This window comes from Neofelis nebulosa, chromosome 9 (genome assembly GCF_028018385.1).
Source record: "Neofelis nebulosa isolate mNeoNeb1 chromosome 9, mNeoNeb1.pri, whole genome shotgun sequence".
NCBI lineage: Eukaryota > Metazoa > Chordata > Mammalia > Carnivora > Felidae > Neofelis > Neofelis nebulosa.
The window spans coordinates 21,332,048-21,359,544 of record NC_080790.1 but is presented as its reverse complement, the minus strand read 5'-3'; the positions used below and the strand labels follow the sequence as shown (position 1 = coordinate 21,359,544).

The window sequence follows — 27,497 nt, the reverse complement described above, 5'->3', positions numbered from 1 at the left end:
CCAGGCCCCCTCGGGGGCGGGGGGGGTGTAGCGCGCCTGGAGAGACCCTGCCCAAGACGCTTGGTCATCTCTGTGAGCATCTCCTCCCCACTTCTTAGGATGCCGAGTGGCTTCTGGGGCAGCCAGGCACGTCTAGGCACAGCACCCCTCCCTGAGGGTTCTGGAAGGACCCCCCTAGAGCTGTCCTGTGGCTGGTCCAGGGCTGTGGCTTGGCACAGAGACACCTGCACGTCAACTCTCCCAGCAGCCTTGGCCGCTGAGTCATTATCTGAATTGACAGCTGGGGAAGCAGAGGGTCAAGGGGAGTCGGCTGAAAACTCCGTCCACTGAAAACTCTGCTACTATAAATGACCATCCTGCTTCATCTTTCCGAGCCTGGGCTGGAAGGGGTCCCAGAGGCCCTTTTCCCTGGCAGGTGGATGGCACAGCTGGAGAGACTGGAACCTGCCTGTCCAACTGAGAAGAGATCGGGCCGGTGGGAAGGCTGTACCGGGACTTCGGGAGTCTTCCTGGTGCACTTTTTGATCCACCTTGTCAGAGCCTTTCAATGGCTACCACCTCACTGCACCTCCCGAGGGTGGACAGGCATTTGCAGCTGAAGAAACGGAGGCCCACAGGCAGCGCGTGACCCATACAAAGTCGCGGGGCCCGTCAGAGGCCGAGTCAAGGTTGGAACCCAGGCCTCCTGCTTCAGACTAGACCGTTTCCACGCCTCACTTCTGAACTCCCACCGCCTCCTGAGGAAGCTCCTGTTGAGGTTAGATCCCTGACGGGGGGCTGTCCTGCCCGCTGCTAACATTCACCTCTTGGCTCCCATGTGCTTAGGGCAGTCCTCTCAGCATCTCTATTCAGCCAGAGGACAGAGACCAGAGCGCGGAGGGAAGCCTGCAGGCCGGAGGGGCTGTCTGATCACCCACGGCCCAGGCCGGGACAGCTGGACCCAGTGGTAATCCTCATGCCGTATTTAGGCCACTGCCCTGGGCCCTCCGCCCCCTCGGATATCCTCCCTGGCTTGCTGACAATAGAAGCAGATTGGACGGTTGTAGCAATTCTACTGTCCAGCCCCACGTGTCCCCCGCCACTAGTTGTGTGTTTCATGCAAAGCACACAACAACAAGCCCCTTGGCGTGCCCTGCCTCATTTGCTTCTCACAGCAGGAGGGTGAAGCACGGTGGTACATCCCCATTCTACGAATGAGGACACTGAGTCCACGAGAGGTGAAACGCTCTCCCCAGGTCCGCACACAATTGCAAAAATACTTCTTTCTCCTCCATCTTCTGGGGGCAGATGAAATCAAGGTCACCGAGCCGGTGGCACATGCACGGGTGCGGCCGAAGGAGGAAGGAGGACGGGCAGGAGCTGGTGGCCTGGACAGGTGGTGATTGAGGGAGGAATGGCTTTTCCCATCTCTAGCCAAGATGCCCTCCCGAGCCCTCCCTTGGCGACAGATCACACATGTGGGTCTTGTATGTTGGGGAGGACTGCCTTTAGGTCCAGGTCATTTCGTCAGGGCCCCTCCCAGAGCCCAGCCTCCCGGGGCTCCTGTGGCAAGCCTGGGAATTGTCTGATTCCCAAGTCCCCAAGCCACGCCCCCCCCCCCTCAGTGCCCAGACTCCCCAGTGGAACAAATATTCCACTGAGAAAGAAGAGACAACCCAGGGGCAGCCCTGCCCCGCGGACACCCCAGCCCAGCCTCCCAGGCTCCCACCCGGAGGCCCCACCTCACAGGGCAAGAGGTCACTCTGAGCCTTTCAACTCCTAGGAGAGAAGTAAGCTAGTTCACAAGCACCCCCTCCCAAGATAAATACCGGGTGCTGATCAGAGACCCAGCGCCTCCCCAGAGGGGCGGGAGACCCAGGGCCACGGGGGTCCATTCAGGAGCGTGCAGGCCAGCCGGCCACCCCGTCTGTCCCATCCTCCCGGCCTACCCTGAAATCTGTGCTGTGCCAGGCACTGTGTTGGGATGTCACGGACACATCATCTCATTTAATCCTTAAAGTTCCCGGCGAGGAGGAAGTTATTATCCTCCCCTCCAGCTGGGAAGCAGAGGAGCAAAGGGGTTAAGCAAACTGTCCACAGTCACACAGCTGATGAAGGGCAGCAGCCTCCGCCAGCAGCTCCACGGCCGACTCCCTCCTCCTCCCCGGGGGGAGGGTCCCGACTCTGATGCAGAGTCAGAGCTGGGAGGGCAATTTGGCAGCTGGCTCACTCCCTGCATTTTCAAGCATCATTAGATCTTTTTCTGACAACTTCATCAGTTAGCAGGGCTCAGAATTGGCAAAAATCCGTATTTAGACATTCAGCCAAAGAATTAAGAAGTGGTTGGTTTCAGAAAAAGCTCAGCGATGTGGGAAGCTGCCTCTGCTGCGGGTGAGCAGTCAGCAAGGGGAAGACGGATCTGGCCCTCGGCGTGGGTCGTTGCATGGCGGACACCAGTGGCCCTGAGCCCATGTCGCTGTCCACCTCGGAGCCTCAGTTTCCTCATCTTCCAAATGGGGGTGATAATGCCTCCTGCACAAGCAGTTAGGAAAGCCTGGGAGGCGGGGGAAGGGCTCTGGGTTCCACTTGTGGCTCTTTTCTCCGCTGACTGACTGGCCTTGGGTGAACTTTGGCCTCAGCTTTCTATCTGGACCCCGGAGCGAGGCACGGATGCCCTGTGGCTCTAAGCTGGGGGTGCAGGGGGGAGGAGGGAGCCTGTGGGATGGCCAAGGGCAGCCCCTCCCCCAGTGGGTCCTGATGGGAGATGCTGAGGGCTGCCTCTATGGGGGGCCTTTGGGAGGGGGTCATGCTTAGCACTCCCCTCTACTCACAGGAGTGAAGGTTGTTCAGCCCGTATGTCACATTGTTGTCCGGGGCAGGGCGGGAGAGGTGTTTTGGGTTCATCTGCAGAGTCTGAGCATTCTCCTGCCACCTCACGTGCCACATCTTTTTTTGGGCCCTCTCACTGACCTGGGAAGTAGATACTGTTCGTTGTCTCCAGGTCAAACCCCAGTCAAACTAAGACTGTTGCCCACAAGTCCTGCTCTGCTCCCCTGGCCTCTTACCACACTTCTCACTTCTGGAAGGTATGTCTCCTGCAGCCAAACCCACTCGGGCCTTTACCTGGTTCTGTCCATGATTCATGATTTCTCCCAAAGCTCCCAAGAGCAGCAGCTGTCTTACCCTTGAGAGCACTCGAGGGGCAGTTTGGCATTGTGGACCAGCCAGGCCTGGGTCTGAATGCTTCGGGGAGTCGTTCAGACAAACCCTCAGAACCTCAGCTTCCTTACCTTTAAGATGGGAACGCCAAGGGGCCCCTGGGCGATTCAGTCGGTGAAGCGTCTGACTTTGGTGACTTTGGCTTGGGTCATGATCTCATGGTTTGTGAGTTCAAGCCCCACATCAGGCTGTCTGCTGTCAGCACAGAGCCTGCTCCAGATCCTCTGTCTCCCTCTCTTTCTGCCCCTCTGCAACTCTCTCTCTCTCTCTCTCAAAAGAAATAAACTTTAAAACAATAAATAAATAAGATGGGAACACCAAGTCTCCTTTCCAGGGCCATGTCAGGGCTGTGTTAGGATCCAGTGAAGTAAGGGTGCCAGCCTTCCCCAGGTGACACATCATCTCATTGCCTGTCCCTGTGACAGGCGTCTGGGGGTCGAGGCAGAAGTGGCCAGCCCTGCTGCCGGATGAGGAAATGGAAAGTCAGGCAGGTGGAGGGGCTGTGTGGCCACAGAGCCAGCTGGTGGCCGGGTGAGGGCTGGGCCTGGGCGCCATGGGGGCAGTAGCCCCACCGGGCTCCCTGCCCCTGGGAAAACCATTCCCGAGGCTGAGGTGAGAAGGGAATCCGGATTTCCTTCCCGAGGTGGAGACAACACTGATAGGATCAGTTAAAAAGCATTGCCTGTGCCCGGATTCCCTGGCAGCACCCAAGGGAACGGGCCGCAGAAGGCTTGGGGACATGTTTGTCCAGCACCCTGGTCCCAGTCCTGTGTCCGGGAGTACAAGGTAAACAGACCCCATCTCAGCTTTTCAAGAGTCCTGGTCCCAAGGGCCCTTCTCAGCCTGCTGGCTTGAGGCTTTATTCCCCTCATGTCTTTTCTGATAACTTCATTTGTGCCCCCAGAGACCTCAGACTTGTTTAAAAATAGAAAAATAAACAACAATGTTCCTGAAATGCCCCCTCCCCCCAGCTTTGGGCCACCTAATGAGGTGCTGGCTGGGCTGGCTGGGGCTCGGTTCCCAGGATTTTCCACCCTCCGCAGGCCTCAGGCCTCCCGCCGCCTCCACAGGGACAAGACGCCCCATAGCTCTGGAAGCTTCCCAGGGGCGTGAGCGACAGCCAGTGGGGGCTGGCGTTGCGCAGCCTGCCCGGAGCTGTGGGCCGCTGGGGCTCCACACAGCTGGGGCCGGGGACATATCCACCCAGGTGCAGAAGGCCAGGCCCAGCACGGGCCCAACCACAGAGGGACCTGCCAGGGACCTTCCCCTCCTCTTAGCTCAGCCCCTACAGAAGCCACGGGCCCTTCCTGTGTGCCAGGCACTGGCTGCGACCCCCGGGGCTCTGCCCACAAGTCTCAGGCTGACGGGCTTGTTGTTCACGGTCCTGGACCAGGGTTTGCAGTTTGTGTAAGACTTGGGTTTTCCCCGTCTGAAGGACATAGTGATAGCTTCTCTGCCTGCCTCGAGGGCTTTTACAAAGGCTGGATGAGACGATGGCCGTGAAGATGCCGAAATGGTCTGGGAAGGTGGAGAGGATCTCGGGCAGCCTCCCCAGAGGAAGAACTTCTGGAAGGGAGGCAGTGGCTTTGCCCCTCTGACCTCGCAGCAGGGGCTTGAGGGAGTGGGGCAGCATCCCCGGTTAGCACCAGGCTGTCGGAGGGTCCCCAAACGCCACCACCACCGGGAAGGCAGCTAAGAAGTGGGCGTGTCCCACCTGAAGAAAGATTCAGAGGATATAGGTGGAGGACGAGTTGGATCACTTGGATTAGGTGAAAATCCCTGAACACATGACACTTTTAGAAGCCGGAGCAGGCTCGTTCGGACGGCAAGCTCCTTGTCCCTGGTTGTCCCTGGAGGCATCCCGGAGCGAGCTGGCCAGAGAGCAGTGCAAGGGGATCAGACTTGAGGCAGGGGTGACCCACCTGCCTAGGACGCTGAAGCAGAGAGTAGGAGCAGAGATGATCGATGTCCTTCCATCCCCTGAACGTGCACGTCCCTGCCTCCAGAGCTCCCGCCAGGCTCTTGGGAGAGGGTTCTTCCCCCTCCTCCTCTCTGCCTGATGCCTGAGGGAAGTGCTACCCGCAGGCCAACCCCGCGTCAGGGGGAACTGAAGCAGATGTCTAGACCAAGACGGCACTTCTCAGGTGGCAGAAAAGGCAAAGAGTAGAAATGGCTTCTCTTTGGAGATGGCTGGAGGCACCTAGTTTATCCTGCTCCTTGGCCCCTGTTGATCCAGAGCCCCTCCTTCACCCGGCACCCCCAGGACTCAGATGTCCCCCGTTCTCAGGAGGTCGGTCAGGGAGAACAGCTGGTGGGCAGCTCTGGGTCAGGGACAGGTCGGTCGCTTCTCAGCACAAGCAGTGTCCTAGCTGGCCGGCCGCTTCTGCTCTCTGTATTCCCGGCAAAAGGTCTCCGGGAACAGGGAGAATCCTGGAGGTAAGGGTAGGCTGCCCAGCAAGGCCAGGCAGTTGAGGTGGGGGACCCCCCCCTCCCCCTCAGAGAGGCCTCTGAGCCAGCAGGGACCCTGAGGGGCAAGGGAGGCTGGGACCACTGTGGTTCCCCAGTCATGCAAACCAAGAGAGCCGATAAAATCCCATAGAATTCTCAGGAAAAATGCTATCTACTTAGTTACCAACCCGTGGCTCTCTACAGTGTATCTGGAAAGGTACAGTGACCTTCTTCCACTGAACTTTCAGTCCAGTCGGGCCCTTCCCTGCTGGCCTTGCAGGAGAAGTACATCCACCGGCCCTCTCGCTGGGTCTGGGAGCCCAGTCCAGCTCGGCCGGGGACCCAGCCCTTGCTCTGCAGAGAAGGAAGCAGGAAAGCAAAGCAAAAGCCCCTGCTTCCCACCTCCTGGGAAGGAGAGTTTGTTTTTAAGCTTAGCAAAATGTCTCTGAAGCACACGTTCTTTTTTAACTCTCTTTTTATTTATGTTCAAATGCTATGTCAGCATTAACATACGTTTTCTACAAATGAATTCCTTAGCATCCGACCACCCTAACGGAAGTTGTCATTGCTTCTGGGACCTTTCCCTCCTGGGCACACTATTTTACATCACTGTAGACACACAAGCATGCAATTTTATTTTGTGCTTTTTCTACCGTTAGGCGTAAATGTTGGCTTTTTTTTTTTTTTTCGTGTTGTTACATAGTTCATGTAATTGTCATTTTAATGGTGGCATAATTGCATTGCATTCTGATTTACTAAACCACTCTCTCATTGCAGGACATTACCATGGTTCCCAGTCTGGGATTTTTCTTTTCTTTTTCTTTTTTTTTTTTTTTGCCACTATAAATAATTTTGCAATACACATCCTCATGTATTATTTTCTTCATTTTAGGGAATTATTTTCTTAGTTTAGATTTCCAGGTTCCCCTTGGAGGCAGGAGAGAGATAGGGCCGTCCACTTGGTGAATTTGAACTATGCAGCCATTAAAATGATAATTATACTAAGTAGCAACACCAAGGAACATTTATGCCTTTAGGGGGGAAAGAGGGACAAAATAAATGTAAAACCTGGGCTCTGAAATATCCCTAACCCAAGTCAACGGTGAAAGATAGAGCCCTGGAGACCGCTCTCCAAGTTGACGGAAAGGTCGCTTTGCATGTGGTTTTTCGATAGGCGTGTGTTGGGGTCCTATCCATTTTCCCCATCCTCCACGAGGGTCTGGCGTGAGCACCTCCCCAGACGTGCCGTGCACCAGGGACTTGCTCGGCATTTCCTGCTGAGATGTGGTGGCCCTAGCTCTGGGACTCCTCCTTCTGCACTGCCGTGAACCGGGGGCAGGGCTCCACGTCCTTGCTGTGGCCCAGCATCAGTGCGTCCTGCCACCACCACTCCTCCCCCCACCCCCAATGCCAGGACTCACAGGACACTTTTCAGTCCTCCCCTTGGTGGAGGACCAGCACCAGTCACAGCACGTTTGCTCGGGGCTCAGCCTGGACCCACCTGCCGACCCAAGAGCCTGACCCCTCCGTGCACATTTTTTCCATTTTGATGCAGCATCTTCCTGGGACACAATCCATGGAGGGGGCTCAGGTTTGAGGGTCAGACGGACCTGGGATCTGATGGCCGCTCTCCCTCTTGTTTTGGTTAAGTTCTTCCACCTCTCAGCTCTTGGGTTTTCTTTATCTACACAATGAACTTAGTCATATCTACCGCGTGGATTGTTGTAAAGAACAGATGGGGTCACATATGTGAGTGTGAATGGCACAATATGTGACATGCAATAAATGTTTAATGAGCACCGGTTTCCCCCGCGGGCCCAAGGGGAAATGTGGATAAGTCATGGTGCCCAGAGGTCTGGGCCCATAGTAGGCACTTAATGAATGTCTAGGTAATGATGAGTCGTGCTGGCTGGGCCCTCAGCCGCCAAGGACAGCCTGCTGTGGTTGGGGTAACGTTCCCGGGATGAAGGGGAAAGTGAAGGAGAGGAAGTTGGGGGCTTCGAAAGGCCAATAATCCCAACGATCAGGGACCGAAAGGGTCCAGGGCCTTTGAGTCGCTTCGGTTTGGACTTTGTGATGTTTAAAGGATCACTGAGCATCGCAGAGGGAGAGTAGCCGCTACCGGGCTGGGGGGCGAGCCCATTTCGGTTTCTATCGGTTGATGCAGAGTGAGTGACGAGATACAGCAACTGCTGTTGCTTAGATGTGTTGATAAAAGAGAGACTGTTGTCTCCGGGCAAAGATATACATTCTGCAGAGTTCACAGAAGAACATGTTCCCAGGGGGCCCTGAGGTGGGTGGCCCCAAACAGCTGCAAAGCAGCCCCCACACTCTGAGAGCCCCCGCTGCTTACAGACAGGAAAGCTGCTTATAAACAGCAGGCCGGAACCGGGCGGGCCGAGGGGCAACAACGCGCAGCCTGCCCTCCCGTGAGAAGCCGGGGAGCTCAGCTCCGGCCAGCTCCCCGAGCGTCTCGGGCCTGGTCTGCCCTGGGTGACCTCATTGCGTCAGTCACCATGTCCTGCTTTGCACAAAGTGCCCTTCAAGTACAGGTACAGGCCGTTTTTATATTGGCTCTTTGGAACTTTGTTTGCATTTTCCACAGAAAAACGGATAAACTCTTGTTAAGTTCCCAGCCTGAACCACAGGCTGACGCCACTCACGGTTCAGCCTCATTCAAGTAGAGGGACCCGTCCTGCTGCGATTGCAGAACGTGGAGCCCTAAGTACCTGGGGGCCTTCCTGTCCCAGAAAACCCAGCTGACTTGGCTGTGAGCCACCTTCCCTCTGATACGATGCCCTGTGAGAGAGCAGAGCCCCCCCCCCATTCTTCTCTTCCCCTTCCCCTTCCCCTTCCCCTCCGCCTCCTCCTCCTCCTCTTTCTTCTTGGAAGGAGAGGGCTTGCAAGGACAAAGAAGGGCTCTGATGTCTCCCTTTATGCTTATGTCCCTTCTCCTTCCGTCTCCCTGCACATGTGCTTCGCTTCTTATCTACCCAACAAAATCCTTGACCTCTTCACTGATTTCCACTCCACTCACGCCAACCACTGTATGGATTTTGGTCGGCACTGCTGAAGGGGCAGGTAGGTCCCAGGAAGGGTGCCATCTTGAATCATTTGCATCCATTGCCTTTCCCCCCCACCCCCCCCCCCCCGACCCTCTCTCCCATCTGTCCCCCTCACTCTCCACAGCCTAGAGGGCCTTTTGGGGCCCCCGCTTCTCCCTCTCCCTTTCTCCACCCAGACCTCCTGGAGCACAGGGTCCCACTTACAGGACCTCCCCCTCCCCAGATGCCAGCTGCTTTAGTATCAAGAGCAATTTTTTTTTTCTCATTATCTTAGTAATTCAACAAAACAGCGAAGCTACAGGATTGAACTAGAGAGTCGTTCGTTCAACACCAGCGCTTTATTTGGTACTCCGAGAGGAGTGGTTTTCATCAGAAGGTCTAAGGCAGTAAATGGAAACATTTCCGAAATAAATCTGGCAGAAATTGGAAGAGGGAAGTGAGAGGGAAAGCAGCTGAAGGACACGTTTGCAGGAGCGACAGTTTGTCATGGGTGGAATTGACCATGTGCGGCCAGAGTTCAGATAAGGGAGGGCCCCCATGGGCTGGGGGCGATGGACCCCACCTGCCTCTGCAGAGGCTGGCCTGTGGGATGGATGGGAGCGGAGGGAAGCAAGAGGGAGGCAAAGGAAGTTTGTGAGGTATTCGTGCAAAGCAAATGTTTGCCAGCTGGGCACCTGCCCTGGGGTGAGGCTGGAGGCTGCCTGTGCTGCCCACCGCTTCCCCATTTGGCCCCCATCCCCACCCACGTCTTTGTTGGCTGGGCATGCTGTGTCCTGGAGGGGACACGGTGGGGGGGGGGGCAGCATCTGACGTCGTGCCTCTGTCATTGATAAGCACTGTGACTTTGACAGGGTCACTTAGTGTAGTCTAAGGATCCGCGACATAAAAGCCACCTGGGCAGCTTGTTAAGATACAGATTAGGAGCTGATTCACAAAGCCTCTGATGGGGTAATGAGTGCAAGTTCTGGTGACAGGTACCTGTGGGTTCAGATGCAAAGCCAGTGGGTGTGTTAAGCATCTTGGTGAGTCTCTAGCCAGCCCCCCTCACACCCATCTTCTCCTCAGACTGCTCTTCCTTGAGTCCCCTGGAGATGTCGCACGGAGGTGAGGCCTCTGGCCACAGTCAGCAGTGCCCCTGAGGAAATGTTGGGCCACGGGTATCCCCTGGAGCCAGAACTAACGTTTCCACTCCCCATCGGCAGGCAGGGTGAGCTCCGGGCAACACGTAGGCCCAGGTGACATCTTTGCTTGGGAGCTCAAAGTGTATAAGGGCACCTGGGTGGCCTAGGCGGTTAAGTGTCCGACTCTTGGTTTCAGCTCAGGTCACGATCTCGCGATGGTGTGATCGAGCCGCACATCAGGCTCCATGCTGGGCGTGGAGCCTGCTTAAGATTCTCCCTCTCTCTCTCTCTCTCTCTCTCTCTCTCTCTCTCTCAGTCTGTCGCTGCCTCTCTCTCCCTCTGCCCCTCTCCTCAGCTCTCTATCTCAAAAAAATTTTCTCAGCTCTGCCAGGGTCTAGGGGTGCCGGCGATCCTGGTGCAGGGGATGGTGAAGTTGGGGGGCTTACTAATTGAAGCTAATGCTTATTGAGGTCCCGCCAGGAGCAGTTGTTTTGCAAACATGAGCCCATTCGATCCCTATAAAACCCCATGAGCAAAATTACGATTCTGCCCATTTTACATAACGGGAGGTGGAGGGGGCCCGTGGTCTGCCCAAAGTCACACAGCTGGTTTTGTTGTGGCTCTTGTTACCCAGGGATGTGATGTGTTGTTTGGCTTCTAGAGTTGATCTCGAGCTGTTAAAAAGGAGGTGGCGGGATGTATGGATGTGAATAGACATTCATCTATAAAATGGCTAAGTCCGTCTTTCCTGTAATAGGTGTTGGTAAACCAGTAAGGGACAACTGGTCTTTTTGGCTCCCCCCCTTTTTTTTTTCCTTTCTTGCTTGGGCAAGTTGCACTTGAGATTGTATAAACCTCAGAAGCTGCAAGATACCAAAATCTTACAGATGTCAAACAAAATTATTCTACTGGCTTTTTAGAGTCAGTCTGACTCCGGAGCCTGTGCTCCTTCCGTTCCCCACCTCGAGTGCCCCACAGCACGATGCCAGGCCCCTGGGCCACCCCGAAAACAATGCAGTTCCCCGAACTCCTCTGGGGTGACAGGTAGCTCTTCTGGAAGGTTCCTCTGGGCAGTGGCAGGTACCTGTGGGCCTGAAATCTGGGGAGAGACGGGGCTGGTGGGCCTGAGCCAGGTTTAAGCCACGTAGTCCCATGGATGTTTAATAATATTGAACATTTTTTTACTACCTTTCTCCCCTGTTTGTTCCTCCAGTGATCTGCCTCCAGCTGCCGGCAGGACACATCCTCAGCCTGTCCCTGCCAACCCATCTGTCACTAGGAGACAGCTCCCATACGGGCCTCTCTGTTTTTAGACCTCAGGAAGGTTGAACATCTAAAACGCAGAGACTGTCCCTTTTTTATAAACAAAGTCTTGGCCAACTTAAGAGTGCGTTCACCTAAGCGCATCGCCCATCCCTCACTCTCTCTGTCCCCAACTCCCCTTAAATGGAAATGTCAGGCTTCTCTCCACCTGGTGAGGATCATACAGACCAGTCTGGGCCTTTGAGAGGCTGGAGGGTCCAGGTTAAGCCCCACGGTTGCTCTCTCCTACAGAACATTTTTATCTATCCGGCTGAAACCTGGCCCGGCTGGAAGGGGAAGGAGGGGCTTCAGGCCATGGGGAGAAGGAAGGGGACCCTGCTGCCTGGCCTGGTTTCCTCATCCCCGCCCGAGTCCCACCATATCTTTCTCCCTGCCTGATGTGGCCTTGGCTCCTGTCCTTTCTCTGTCTCCTGGCTGGTTTCTCTTTCCGGGCCCTTTGTCTATCCTACCTTGTAGCAACACTACTCTGTCCAGGCTCTTGTCATTTTACTTGTACTTGATTCAGATACTTCTATCCCCTGCCCCCGCTGTTTCTGAACAGACTTATTTGAGTGCCTGGGTTGAGTCCCATAAAGGACAGAGGTGGCATCTCCATCACTTGGGGGGTCCCGGAACTTGCTCAGTGCCCACTGTGCGGTGACTCACCTTATGCATTTGCTCCAAGGACTTGAAGTTCAGGTCATGAGCTTTGTGCCTTTGTGTCCCTAGCTGAGAAGCCATATCCTCAAGCTCTACTGGTTTGTTCTCTGACCGACTGCCAACTATCAGGGGCCTGGGACTCAGGGTAATGCCTCAAACCCCACCTGCCTTGTGTGTGCAGAAATATGAATTTGAGATATTGTCTTGGAAAAAAAATTAATTAAATACCCAATGGAGTCAAGAGCAGCGGTGCAGACAAAGCATTGAATTAGGAGTGTGAATTCTTCTTCCCTGGGCTTTCCTCTCTTTGTAAAACAGAGTGGTGATGTGTATCCTGCCATCTGCCTGCGAGATGGGCACAGCCCAGATCAGTGACTTGCACACAGTAGGTGCTCACCCGTGCTGGGTTTGAGAGCTGACTGAACTTCCACTCAACACTGCCACCTGCTGGCAGAGTTACTCTCGTGCTGAAGGGTGACCCGGTTCAGACCCAGATCTAGGAATTCCTTCGGGGCAATGGGATGGAAGGAAGAGAAGCCATCTGTGAAGGGACATCCAACTTGTCCATTCTCAGTCCAGCCCAGAAGCTCTATCCACCCGTGGCTTCCAAGCACTGCCTCTGGTGACAAGCTCCTTCATGTCCTCAGAGGCCACCTTCTTGGGGCAAGCAGCCCAGGAGCACGGGGTTAGAATGGGCTCCACCTGATAGACCTGGAATCTCTAACTCCCTTTTCCTCCAGTGACCAACTCCAACTCTTGGGTGAAGGGCCTTTTTATCCCATTTACATGGATATTTAAGTCCTTTATTTTCTGATATAAACATCAAATGCTGTTAATTTCCTTGTACACAGTGCTTGTACCAAATACCACAGGTATTGATATATTGTGTCTTCATTTTCATTTAGATCAAATCATTTTCTGAGTTCCCTTGTGATTTCTTTGACTTTGGGGGTTTTCAAGATATCTTTCTGTCACTGATTTCTAATTTAATTTTTTTGCGGTCAGAGATCATATTCTGTATGATTTAAATCTTTTAAAATTTATTGAGACGTCCTTTATAACCTAAAATGTGATCTATCTTGGTAAATGTGCCAAGTGCACTTGAGAAAAATGTGTATTGTACTGTGTAAGGTGGAGTGCTCTGTAAAATGTCGAGTAACGTAAGTTGGTTGATAGCCTTTTATATCCTTAATGATTTTTTGGTCTATTGTTCTACCAACTATTGACAGAAGGATATTGAAATCTCTAGCTATATATATGGATATGTCTCTTTGAAAAGGATTTAAATATTTTTTTGGTGTTTGTTTGTTTATTTATTGATTGATTTGTATGAAATTTATTGTCAAATTGGTTTCCATACAATACCCAGTGCTCATCCCAACAGGTGCCCTCCTCAGTGCCCATCACCCACTTTCCCCTCTACCCCACCCCCCATCAACCCTCAGTTTGTTCTCTATATTTAAGAGTCTCTTATGGTTTGGCTCCCTCCCTCTCTAACCTTTTTTTTCCTTCCCCTCCCCCATGGTCTTCTGTTAAGTTTCTCAGGATCCACGTAAGAGTGAAAGCATATAGTATCTGTCTTTCTCTGTATGGTGTTTATTTATTTTTGAGAGAGAGAGACAGAACATGAGCAGAGGAGGGGCAGAGAGAGAGGGAGACACAGAATCTGAAGCAGTTCCAGGCTCCGAGCTGTCAGCACAGAGCCCGACACGGGGCTTGAACTCATGAACTGTGAGATCATGACCTGAGCCGAAGTCGGGCCGACTGAGCCACCCAGGAGCCCTGAAAAGGATTTAAAATGAGAAAAAGTTCTTTTATATTTACTCACATATTTATCATTTCTGGTGTTCTTCATTTCTTTGTGTAGATCCAAGTTTCCTTCTGCTGTTTTCCTTCTTCCTGAAGGACTTCCTTTAATCTTTTTGTAGCTCTGGTCTGCGGATGAATTCTCTCTGCTTTTGTTTGTCTAGGAAGAACAAGTCTTTTGCCTTTAAGTTTGAAGGATATTTTTGTTGGGTATAGAATAATAGGATGAGAGCCTTTTTTTCTTTCTTTCTCTCAGAGTTAAAGCTATTGCTCCCTATATTTTGGATTGCCTAGTTTCCTTTTTATCTTTGTTCCCCTATATGTATGTATTCCACCCTAATGATAAATTAAAATTGGTGGGACATGGCTGGCTAATGACAAACTTTTTTTACATTTTACCAGTTTTCTCATTTATGTCCTTTATCTGTTCCAGTAGCCACTCCAGGCTCCCACACTGCCTTTAGTCTCCCCTCATCTGTGACAGATTCTCAGTCTTGTCTTTCATGATTTTTTGGAGAGCACCGACCAGGTGTTTTAGTAGAACCTCCCTCAGCTTGGGTCTGTCACCTGTGTTCTCTTGATTAGACGGGCGTTATGGATTTGTGCAATGAATACCACAGAGGTGAAGTGCTCTTCTCATCCCAGCGTATCAGGGAAGACATACTATCAACATGACCTATTACTGGTAATGTTAACCTTGAACACGTAATCAAGGTGTTGTTTCTAGGTTTCTCCACTGTAAAGTTACTTAGTAGATGGAGCTAGAAAATACACGTATGTATATTAACTCATATATACCACACACCACTATTTCTGTGTATGTATATATATACCGATACCCATGAATTCATACTGATTTCTCTGACTAACCCAACACCACATCCAGACTTCCCCTCTTGCTTATTTGTAACTTCTTTTGACAGTGAGAAACTTGGGTCCTACTATCTGTTATTTATTTACCTGTTTGCTCAACTCCAGTATCCATGTAGTTTCCGCATGGTTAACCCTCCCCCCGTGTGAAAAAAATTTGCTAGCTAGAGCACAGTGTTGGTTTGTGGGTTTGTATTTTTTTTTTTTTTAGACTTATGTACTCAGTCAAACCACCATTTCCCGAAGTCATTTGGTCAGCCCCTCCCTCCCAATTCCTTTTGGTGAGGTTTTGTCATACACTTGTAATACAGTTACTTTCACTTATCGTGGTCTCCATGTCATTCTAGGTTTACTAGCATCGTGGGTCTTTAAAACTTTTTAAATTTTTTGTTCACATCCTATAAACTTCACCCATTGTGGGGTATGGTTCTATGGGTTTAAACAAATGCATAGGGGTGTGGACCTGCCCCTGCAGTACCACCATGCAGAACAATTCCATCACCTGAAAAATTTCCTTGTGAGGCCCCTTTGTAGTTAACTCCGTCCCCTCCCCCAACTACCGACAACCACTCATCTGTTTTTCATCCCTATAGTTTTGCATTTTCCCGGATGTCATACAAATGGACTTAGACGATGCATAGTCTTTTGGATCCGACTTCTTTTACTTAGCAAAACACATCTAAGAATTGTCTACATTGTTGCACGAATCAACATGCAACAGAGTCGACTAACAGAATCGACATGCAGGAATTGACTAGTTAGCTCCTATCTATTGCTAAGAAGTAGTCTCATGTATGGATAATCTAGACTTTGTTTATCCAGTCACCTGTTGAAGTACCTATCACTTGCTGTGGCTTACCTTTTTGCTCTTTTAATGATGTCTTTTGAATACCATAAATTCTTGATTTTAATATACTCCAATTCATGGATTTTTTTCCCCCTCATGATTAATGCTTTTTGTATATTGGTAAAGAATTTTTGCCTCAAGGTTATGAAAACGTTCTCCCGTTTTTGTCTCCAAGTTTTACTATTGGTTTTCCGCATTAGATCTATGATCAATCTGGAATTGACTTTTGCGTATGGTGTGAGGTAGAAATCGACCCAGTGCCACTTATTGAATAGACTCTCCTTTCTCCCACTCTGTAGCCATGTGATCTTTGTGATAAATCAAGTAGCCCAATATGTGTGGGTCTGTTTCCACAATTTTTATTATGGCCATTGGTCTGTCTCTCCTTGTACCAGTACCACACTGTATTGATTACTAAAGCTATAGCAAGATCTTGATTCATATAAGTGCTTCAACATTCTTCCTCTTCTTCAGAAATGTTTTGGCCGTTATTCATCTTTTGCATTTCCATATAAAGTTTAGAATCAGCTTGTCAATTTCTACAAAAACACCAGCTGGAAGATTTCAACTAGCATTGCATTGACTCTGCAGATCAATTTGGGAAGAATCAACATCTTAATAATATTGAGTCTGCCACTCCATAAATATGGTTTATCTGAGGGAAGTCTAAAAAGATTTTTTTAAAAAATGTGTATTCACCTTTGAAAGACAGAGAGAGACAAGAGCGCAAGCAAGAGTGGGGCGGAGAGAGAGGGGGACACAGAATCTGAAGCCAGGCCCCAGGCTCTGAGCCATCAGCACAGAACCCAACGCGCGGCTTGAACTTGTGAACCGTGAGATCATGACCTGAGCCAAAGTCGGGCGCCCAACCGACTGAGCCACCCAGATGCCCCTAAGGGAAGTTTTTAAAGGCACTAAAATACAAAAGATTTCTTGCACCCTTCTCCTGGGACTTGGTGTTTGCTCACCCAATCTTGCACAGATATGAGGAGTCTGTGTCAGTAACCTCAGGCCTCCACACAAGACTCAGAAGGGACTGGCATCTTCTGTACCCCTCCCAGCAGACACCTCCCTCTACTCCCTTCCTTGACACATGCTTTACATCTGTTTAAAATCTAAAAACTACACACATTCATCGGGTACTTTTAACAAGTATTGATAGCAGGCAAAATGGACAAAAATGAAGCCTTATTCAAAACCAACAGACACCAAAAATTAAGAAAGTTTAATTAGCAATGAGAAGTTCTACATGAAATACTACTATTTGATCTTTTTTTCCCCCCTAAAAAACAAGCTCTTGAAAATAAAACTTCATCAGTGACGTCACTGTTGAGTCACTAGCGTATTTTTGTGTGATTTTTTTCCAGCAACGGTAAAAAGCTCCTTTTGACTGTGTGCTACTTGGAGAAATGGTGAGGAGATATTTTTAAACTAAGTCCAAATATTTTCCTTCTGATTTTCATCTTCAAATCAAATCTCTTGTTCAATAACTTTGAGAAGATCTTTTAAAAATTTTTAGTTTTTTTGGCAAGGACTGCAATCTTTTTATTGTCAACAAACTGTAGTTTCTGTTTCCAAAAAAAAAATCCCCAGCATTTGGGGTTTATTTTCATCTTTTTTAGTTTTGTCATGCATCGATGGAGATCGCACTACTGAGTTACCTGTATAAATTTCTATGCTGACATGTTTATATTCCCTTGTTCAGAAGGCCTTCGCACTGGGGTACGTGTTATTCTTGAAACGAAGGCATTGCTTTGTCAAATGTCATCTTCTTCCTCCTTGGGAGTATTGGCGGCTTCTAAATGAGTGTGAAATTTAATACAGACTGCAACTCTCTAGATAGATCCCAAGATTCATTGGTTCAGATTTCAGACTTTTAAAGTAATAGCAACACAAATCTGAAACACAGTAAACTGGAACTATGATCACTCAAGAGGCTTGCTCCTCTCCCGCCTCTTCCCAGCTGTTCTGTCTGCTGGTGGCTGGGCTGGACCCAAGGACGCTCAGCTCAGGGTGGAGAGCAGGGAGAGGTATGGGCCTCTTCTGGACCCTCAGAAACCATCCCTGCAGCACTAAGAGCATCCCTTTGCACGGCCCCTCCCGGCTAGCCGGCAAGACGTGGAGCTCTCACAGGCAGGTGCCATGACTTTGACTTCAGGCTAGCCTCCATTTTGGCATTCTGTGTCAAAAATGTGTGTGTGTGTGTGTGTGTGTGTGTACGTGTGTGTGTTGTATTAAAGTAAGACTTTTAAGCCTCCATTTTGGCATTCTGTGTCAAAAATGTGTGTGTGTGTGTGTGTGTGTGTACGTGTGTGTGTTGTATTAAAGTAAGACTTTTAAGAGGTTCTAGTTGCAAGGATGTTTATGTTTTAAAGGTCACATGTTCTGCCTCGTCGCTACCTTTTCTTTTATGTTTATTTGCCACAGGAGCCCATAGTGGAAACAGTGCTGGACTCAGAATTGGGTCCTAGGCTGAGTGACCTTGGGTAAGTCACTCCTTCAACTCTGGGGACTCTTTTCCACGTCCATGATTTATGAGGGGATTAGACTAGACCAGAGATCACTAGCTATTTTTAATCATGCCTCCCCAGCACTTAAAAAATGGGGTGCACACCCATAATATGTATGTATCCCAACCCTATGCCTTTACTATGACACCAGTATGTTACAACAGAAACATGCAAAACAAAAAATTTAAAAGCTAAGGGCGCCTGGATGGCTCAGTCAGTCGGACGTCCAACTTGGGCTCAGGTCATGATCTCGTGGTCTGTGAATTCAAGCCCTGCGTCGGGCTCTGTGCCGACAGCTCAGAGACTGGAGCCTGCTTCAGATTCTGTGTCTCCTCTCTCTCTGCCCCTCCCCCGCTCATGCTCTGTCTCTCTCTCTCTCTCTCTCTCAAAAATAAACATAAAAAAATTTAAAAATTTAAAAGCTAATTATTTTATCAACGAAATAAACATAAAATATCTTAAAAACAAATGCCCCTTTCATTTGTACAACAAAATTTCCTCCTCTCATAATTGTATTGTTTGCTTATAATTAATAATCGTGGGGTGAGGGCAAGCAACGTGGTTGGATAAGCTTCATTATTCTTTAAAATCTTGCTTTAACACTTGGAGATGGAATCATTTGGGGGGCTGGTTCTAGTTGAGTTTATTTTTAGTGGCTGTCACAGCTGATCCAAAGAGAAGAAATGTATCATCGGCCGCCTGTATTAAATTATGGCACTCATTTTCAATCCCATCCACCAATTAAAGGCCTTTTATTGAAATTAAGCTAGTAGATGTCCATCTTCCCTTATGCCAGTCAGTGGCTCTTAGAAGCTAATTGGAAAACATTGCATTTTTATATTTTTAACAAATGGACCCGAAATCCACTGACACTTTCCATTTGGATGGTTTTCAAACAGATTAGAAAAGTCTGTTTCTAATATGTTCAAGTACACAGATAGAAGCATTATTTTAGGTGACTCCACATGTTTTCCACAACAAAAATCTGATGTTCACAACATTCTCTCCAAAGCAGGAGTTTTTTTGGAAAAGCAAGGACTTTTCTCACTCACTGTTAAAATGAGTCACCTCTACCTTGAAGATTCAGAAGAATTTGAGCTCATTTTTCGGTGGATATCTGCCAACAATCCCTTGTCATCATAAAACGCTCAGCGAATTTGGAATGTTTGCCTTTTTGTACAAGAAACACATATAATTCCTCTTAAAGTTTGATGGCTATTTTAAGTGTTCTGCCAGGAGATGGCCAGCACACCTCTAGGTGGTTCAAAAGATTTTCTTTTTTTTTTTTTTTTTTAATTTTTCTTTTCAACGTTTTTTATTTATTTTTGGGACAGAGAGAGACAGAGCATGAACGGGGGAGGGGCAGAGAGAGAGGGAGACACAGAATCGGAAACATGCTCCAGGCTCCGAGCTGTCAGCACAGAGCCCGACGCGGGGCTCGAACTCACAGACCGCGAGATCGTGACCTGGCTGAAGTCGGCCGCTTAACCGACTGCGCCACCCAGGCGCCCCTCAAAAGATTTTCAAAGCCACTTCCCTTCTGATCACAAATCACTGTGTGTGTTTTAAACTCTTTTCAAAAAAACGAACCACACCGATGCATCCTGTAGCATTTTGTGTACTCCCAGACTTAACCTCTTGACTGTGGTAGCCTGCAGGAAGTTTTGCAGGGCATTGGTTTTGCATGTGGCCATCCCTGAACCCTAACCCAGAATCCTTTTCATCACGGAGCAGCCATTCCATCAGTGATTGCGCTCAGACGGTTTTTCCCATCACTGGTGTTTTCATTAAAGAAGTAATGTACTGTTCAGTCAATATCGCCTCTTTCCGTTAGTGGCTCACAGAAATGTAGTTCTTTATGTATTTCATTATTGAAACCGAATCTAGGAAAACCATGTTAGAAACATCGGTACTTTCCTTCAACTATTTAGCAAACTTCCCACAGTGTGAAATTTGTTCTGATGCTTATTTTGCTACATCTTCAGCAATATTTTCCCCACATCTTCCAAAAGTATTTGCAGTCAACACATTGCGTTCTATGTCCTATGCTGGCTACCTCCCTCCTTCCCCCACTACCACACCGTCTCCTTCCCAATCTTCTTTATAAGACAAGGTGTAAGGTGTGTGTGTGTGTGTGTGTGTGTGTGTAACAGTCACATGATGTGGATCTAAGAGGGAGTAGATTGGCTTCCTGGCAACCATCTCCCCTCCCCCATCACTCCCAGAAAAGCCAAGTCCTGAATGTGGGCACCCAGGGAAGGGAAGATTGGTATCTCACTCCCTGGCTGGATATATGTTTAGGCTCAATGCTTGCTGGTCTGTCTTGCCCCTGTCTGAGCACAGGAAATGAGAATTGAAGCCGGGACTTCAGTTATTGTCTGACTGGATTCTCACCGTTTCAACTACCAAATAAAGAGGAACTTGTATTTTAAGTAGCAGAGGTTCTGCTCTGACATTCTCTGGTTGATCACCACGCTTGCATTATAAGCATTATCTTGGATTGTCATTTCTTTGCAGGAATCTTGTTAAGCCACCATTTGCAAGAGTTAATTGAGTTAAAATTTGGCAAAGTAATTTGTGAAGCCACTTAGCTAGATACACGTGACCTGGAACACATCACAGTGGAGAGCCCTTATCGGCATCCATCTGAGGCCATCACAATAAGCTTTTCAGGGAGTGGGGGTGTTGAAGTGAAAGGGTGAAGGAAGCAGACACTGCAGGAGTTTGTTTGGAGGTTCTAGCAAGGTAGCCGGGATTCTCCGGATACTCCTGGTCCCTGGTCGCTCCTGGGACATATGTATGTATATACATGTGAGACTAACCCTGTCACCTAGGGACCTTATTCACAACACATTTTCCTAGATACGGTAGTTTGCTAAAGCTGCCGTGACAAAGTACCACAACTGTGTGGCTTAAACAATAGAAGTTTATTGTCTCCCAGTTCTAGAGGCTAGAAGGCTGAGATCAAAGTGTCTGCAGCGTGTGTTTTTTCAGAGGACTGTGAGGAAAAATCTGTCCCATGCCTTTCTCCTAACTTCTGGTGGCGTGCTGGCAATGTCCGGCATTCCTTGACTCACCCCAATATCTGAGATTGGGGTGAGATGCCTCACCCCAATATCTGCCTTCCTCTGCACATGGTGGTCTCCTCGAGTGTGTGTCTCTGTGTCCAAATTTCCCCTTTTACTGAGGACACAAGTCATATTGGATTAGGGGCCCACCCTAGTTCATATGCCCTCATCTTAACTAATTATATCTATAAGACCCCGTTTCCAAGTGAGGTGACTTTCTGAGATACTGGGGGTTAAGACTTCAACATACACATTTAGGGGAAGACACAATCCATCCATAATGCTGGGCTACATCCCAGGGTTTCTAAAATGGGATATCTGAGGGTGGGAGCTCACAATTCATGTTCTTAACAAGGACTTTAGATACCTCGCTTGCTCACAAAAGCTTGAGAGCTACATGGCCACCTGAGGTGACACAGAATGTTCTCCCTCTCATCTCAAATACATAGGAATATCAAATAAAACTAAACCATAGATTTTTTTTTACATTCATTCAGTTTTGAAAGGCAGAGAGAGACGGAGTGAATGGGGGAGGGGCAGAGAGAGAGGGAGACCCGGAAACAGAAGCAGGCTCCAGGCTCCGGGCTGTCAGCACAGAGCCCGACGCGGGGCTCGAACTCACAAACCGTGAGATCATGACCTGAGCCGAAGTCAGATGCTTCACCGACTGAGCCACCCAGGGGCCCCTAAACCATAGATTTCAATGTGTAGCTCAGTTCAAAAGAAATGAAAAAGAAATTTTCATGTGTTGTAAATGGGGAAATCAAAACCAGATGGATACGCATTGGCTGTTGCTGGGAAAACCCTAAGGAGAGTTCAACAAGCATACAGGCTGGGGCTGGGGCTCAACTGTCCTTGAGGCAGGTAATAGGCCCATTGGGTGCTTGAGGCAGAGGAACTAATCCATTTGCATGCAGCTTGGAGCCTTGAAGAGGTATCTTGTCAGTGACTAGAACAATCAACCAGAGATTTGTTTCAACTAATTAAAAATTGGGCACAGTTGGCCGTTCAGATCTACTATGTGAACTTCACAGAAAGAATCAAATAGCTTTCTTGGCTGAGGTGCATCTAAGGAAAAAGAATCTGGGTCGGTTGAGGGGAGGGATCGGGGTCCTTTTAGAACACTACAGCAAAGTTGGGATCTGATAAGACCTGGCAGCAGGTAAGGAGAGTTTAGAGCAGCCAGGACTGGGCCACTGAGCAACTGCGGGAAAGGACCCCAGGTAAGTGGAAATGAATTAGGCAAACAGAAAGTGGAGAACGGTGCTAAAGTGGAATTTGCTGTGCTTGTGATAGATATGTGAGGGCCAGGGAGGCATGAACCTGATCCCGACAGGCCTCCTCACTCCTCTTCCTCCTTCCCTGCAGGTCAACCCTTTCAGAGACCGAATCTGCAAAGTGTTCTCCCACAATGATGTGTTCTCCTTTGAGGATGTCCTGGGTATGGCATCTGTTTTCAGCCAGCAGGCTTGCCCCAGCCTGAAGATCGAGTATGCCTTTCGAATCTACGGTGGGTGACTAAGTGATGGTGGTGGTTGGGGGGGGGGGGCGGGAAGCACCATAGAGTAGACATCAATCTGGAATCCATCAACCTCAATTCATTGGTGGGATGATGTTCATTGGGATTCACTTGGGCGTTTATGGGTATTATCATCTTTCCTGAGTACTATAACATGGTTGTGAATTACTACTTCAATGGATAGATGGCTGCCCTACCCTCCATGCCATCAGAGTCAAACGGAGTCATTGGTGTTGATATTTCATGGTAGCAGTGTGGACAGGCCAGAGAAAGAGAGAGAGAGAGATTGAGGACTACATATGGGTATGAAGGAGCTAATGCTTGTTTGGCAGAAATTAAGAGATTTGAACACCAGAACTAGCTCAGCCACTGAATGGCTGGGAAGTATTGGGCAAATCACTTCACCTTTCTAGGCCTCAGTTTCATCGGCTTTAAAACGAGGTGTTTGAGAAAGATCATCTCTGAGGTCCTATGACATTTTTTTGGTCTCTGGTTTTGTCTGGGGTAGCCATAAAGCACTGCCAGAGTTCTGCTCGTCAGCAGACTTATGTGCCCTTAGCACAACTGAGATGGCTGGAATTCTCAAGAGAAGTTAAAAGGAAAGAAACAAAGAAATCTGAGAAGTCTTCAAACAGACCATGTGCAAGGCTTTAAGCTCATTGTGGCAACTTGAACATTCAGGCTGGCTCAGTTTGGCATTTCCCCTGTCTCTCTTTCCTGCCAGGTCCTCCTTGTCTCCACACAGTGGACACCGTCTTATTCTTGCTTTGCCCAAGTGGACTTGGATAAAATGGGGTGGAGGAGGAGTTTTAAGCCTGATGGACCTGTGAGGGCTCAGGTTTCTCACCTGTAAAAAGTACTCAGTGATACTTTTGTATCTCCTATGTCCTCAGGCTTAGTATCCAATAAACTCCAATGAAGTCACAGATTCTCCTGTTGAGAATAGCTGAGTAAGTTCCTACCATACTGTCACTTCCACAGATAGCATCTATAAACTCAAAAACTACATATAAAAATCAACTACCTGATGGCACTAGAAAGTTACCAGAGGCAGAGAGTTGACACTTGGAAGGAGGAAATGGTCCTGGATGGTCCTCTCCCTCACTCTTTTCAAATTTCTTTAGCCTAAAGGTGGGCTTCAGTGAGGGGCCTCATGCAGGACTGATAGAAACCCTAAATTTTTTCTGACTTGAAGAATCAGAGAGTTTGGGGCACTTTTCCCCTGGAAAGTGCAAATAGGGAGAGTTCATGAAAGAAAGTGAGAGAAAGGACCTCTAAACCACATATGCAAGGCAAACTCAAAGCAGCTCAGGTAAGGATAACAGAACTGAGATTTTAGCAGCCACTGCATTTTAACAAGGTCCCTGGGTGATGGGGCTTGCAGTTTAAGTCCAGTCAATTTCCTGATAGAATTAAAAAAAAAAAAATCAACACTCTTTGGAAGAATATAACAGAATCCAGAGTTTTTACAATAAATCATTTATAATGTCTAAAATAGAATCCACAATTATTCAACATACAAAAATTTTAGAAAACCAGTTATGTCCAAGGTATAATACAAAATTATTCAATATACAATTATAAAATAAATAAAAATTGATATATTCTCAAGAATGGAGCCTGACTCTGGCATGACCCAGATGTTGGAATTAGCTGATAAGTGTCTTAAAACAGCTACTAAACCTTGGCCAGTTATATAAAAGAAATTCATAATGAAAGAAATAGTAGGGATTCTCAACAGAGAAGTAGAAACTATAAGAATCAAACGGAAAATATAAAAGTGAAAAATAAAACATATATCTAAAATAAAAATTCATGGGGCACCTGTGTGCCTCAGTCAGCTGAGCATCTGACTTCGGCTCAGGTCATGATCTCACAGTTCATGGGTCTGAGCTCCACGTCAGGCTCTGTGTCGACGCTCAGAGCCTGGAGCCTGCTTTGGATTCTATGTCTCCCCCTCTCTCTCTGCTCCTCCCCTGTTTGCACTCTGTCTCTGTCTGTCTCTCTCTCTCTCCAAAACAAAAGCATTGAAAATTTTTTAAATAAAAAGTAAAATTAAAAATTCACTGAATGGACTTAATAGGAAAATTGAGATGAGAGAAGGAAGAGTCAGAAACCTGAAGATAGTTCAATGGAAATAATCTAATCTGAAGAACTGAGGAAAAATACATTGAGAGAAAAAGGAAACAGAGCTTCAGAAACATGAAGGACAATTAGGAAGATCTAATATATATCCAATTGGAATCTCAGAAGGAAAGAATTAATGGGAAAGGAAAGATATCCGAAGAAGTAATGGCCCCACATGTCCTAAGTTTGACACAAGACATGCATTTACAGTGAACTTCAAGCAGGGTTAAGTGCAAATGAAATCACATACCTAGATTTGGTTGGCTCAGTGGCTCCTACCTGTTCACTAGTCTTCCTCCTTCCTTACCCCAAGTACTTCTGGGGCTCCGCGGGGAGGTCTAGCCCACTAGTTGCTGCCCCCTCTGTGTCAGGACTTGTGCCGCATGGCACTTGCTGTGCTGTCCCTAGCCTCTTCCGCCTCCTGTCCATACTCTTCTGGATGGACAGCTCTACCCGATGCAGAGCACCGGCCCAGGCTGAGTACTCTCATATTAGCCAAGAGTCTTTGGGTTGCAAGTATCAGGGACTTACCTGTGTGAAAGGCAGCTGATGAGGGACAGTAATATATTGGAGCCAGTATATCCACAAACCTAGTGGATTTAGGTAACACATTTATAATCTCACAGTTTCTGTGGGCTAGGAGTCTGGTGCAGCTTCTCCGTGCCCTCTCTTAGGATTCTGCAAGGCTTCAATCAAGGCTCTGTCTGGGCTGCATTTGACTGGGGAGGAATTCACTTACAAGCCTACCCTGGTTGTTGGCAAATGCATTTCCTCATGTCTATGGAACTTAGAGCCCTGGTTTCCACTGGCTATGGGCTGGAGGCTGCCCTCAGTTTCCAGAGGCTGACCCGTGCTCCTCACCCCATGGGCATCCCCTGACACGGCCACTTCCTTCTTCAAAGACAGCTAGAGAGAGAGAGTCTCTGGAGCCAGTGTGCTGGTAAGGTAGAGTCTTATACAATATTGTAATCACGGAAGGAATATCCCATCACTGTTGCCAAATTCTGTTGGTTAGTTATAAGCCACCAAAGGGATGTGGGGGTTATATATGCACAAACACCAAGAGGTGCAGGTCATGGGGGGGGGAGGGGGGCACTAGAGCTTGTCCATCAGGAACGGCATGGAACCCATGGTAGAACTGAAGCAGCCTCCCGGGGATGCAGCTGGCAAGTGGTCAGGAAGTGAGGCGGCTACTTTCTTCTTTTCTCTCTGTGGTTCCCTGGTCTCTCAACTCTGCTTCTCCCTGTGCAATTTCTCTTTCTGCAGACTTTTATGCTTCTGTGCCTATGGGCCAAAGATGAACACTGGTCCCCCATTTTCTCAGGAGATACTGATGGCTCAGCCAAACCAATGGTCTTGCTGCCCCCAGGTTGGGTAAACAGCCTTGTCCAATCAACCACAGCCAAAATGATGCAGAGTCACATAAATAAACCTAGCTCTAGAGCCCTGTTGCTGGGGGTGGGGACACTTCTCAGAGATGGCAAAGTGTAGGCAGAGCAGATGTTCCCAAAGATGTCTGCCTCAGCTGTCTTTCCATGGTTTCCAGAGCTAAACAAACAAAAACACCCAAGCCTTCAGGGAGCTACAAGAACAGCAGGTTCTCTTTAAGCTTCAAGGCACAGGAGCTAAACTGTGTTCAGCTCAGAAGTAGGGAGGATGTCCTCACTCCCAGGAGGTCAGACTGAGTGCCTCAGGTCAGATCAGGGGTCAGATACCACCTGTCCCCCACACTGTCCTTGTATCTTCCTCCAGCCCCTCTCCCCAGGCCCCCTTAAGGGGTTTCCTTCCTCCTTGAGCTCAAGTACAAAAACAAAAAAGCGCAAAGCCTTCATGCAAATCAGCTGTGCAAATAGATGCCTGGGGACTCATAAACTCCAAGGCTTCATCAGATATACCCAGACAAATCTGAATTCTCTCTGGGCTCAGAAGATCTGTCGCCTTACAGAGCTGTCAGCAGGATTAGGGATGGGACAAGTGAATCTCGGAGCCCGGTGCTTGGCACGAGGTAGCGGCTCAGTACGTTGAGGTGGTAATGGCAGCACTGAAGGCAGAAGGGGAGGAATAAAAAGGAAGAGGAGACAAAAAAGGAGAAGGTGGTGGCGGTGATGCCGTGGTGACCCTTGGTTAGCCAAAGTCCAGAGACCTAACTTGATGCTCTGACTGACGCCTTGGTACTCCACTTGTGGTCCATGCACCAGCAACATCAAAATCTCCAGGAAGCCTGTTAGGGACACAGCGTCTCCGGCCCCTCTGTGCACCTGCTGGAGCAGGGTCCACATTTTAACAAGGACCCCCAGCTGGTCCCTCCACATCTTAAAATCTAGGCAACCCTCCTCTAACTCATTGCTTCTCAAACGTGGCTGCACACTGCACACTATCTGGCGTGTTAAGACCCATGGCTGCTGGGGCCCCGGCTGCGGAGATCTGATGTAAGGGTGTCGGGTGTGCCCTGGTGGGTGGGCGGGCTTTTGTAAAGCTCCCTGGGTGATTCTAAAGTGCAGTGGAGTTTCAGACCCACCATACCAGGTAGGCCTGCATTCAGTTATATGTAAGAGTGTCCATGTTAAAAAACAAAAGCCTGGAATTAGGGTGTCCAGAGCCAGGGGGCAGTAACCAAGGGTCTGGCTCCTCCAAGCCATCTTTAGTATGGGACTGTCGTCCTTATCATCACAAGATGGTTTCTGTGCCTACAGACTGTGTCTTCATTCCCGACAGGAAGCTAAAGGGATGGGAGAAGGGATAAGAATCAAGTGTACATTCAAGGGCACGGATTAAGTTGACTCTTCTTTAACGAGTGTCCTTGGACGCCCCACCCAGCGGCTTCATACTGTGTTGTCCAGAATGATGTCACACGGCCACGTATAGCTGCAAGGGAGACTGGAAAGTTGAGTATTTTAAGCTGAACTCGGTGTCACCCTGACCGAGAATTGTGCTGCTGAGAGTCGGAAGGAAGGAG

At 48.9% G+C, this 27,497-nt stretch overlaps 1 protein-coding gene across 4 annotated transcripts in view; it reads left to right on the top strand.

The window, feature by feature from the left end:
* The window catches only part of CIB4 (calcium and integrin binding family member 4), a 143,194-nt gene that overhangs the window by 108,580 nt on the left and 7,117 nt on the right, over positions 1 to 27,497 (top strand). For all 4 annotated transcript variants that reach the window (XM_058682799.1, XM_058682797.1, XM_058682798.1 and 1 more), the window contains one exon: positions 22,264 to 22,405. In XM_058682799.1, the coding sequence (XP_058538782.1) occupies positions 22,264 to 22,405 (142 nt within the window). The remainder of the gene's footprint in view (positions 1 to 22,263; positions 22,406 to 27,497) is intronic.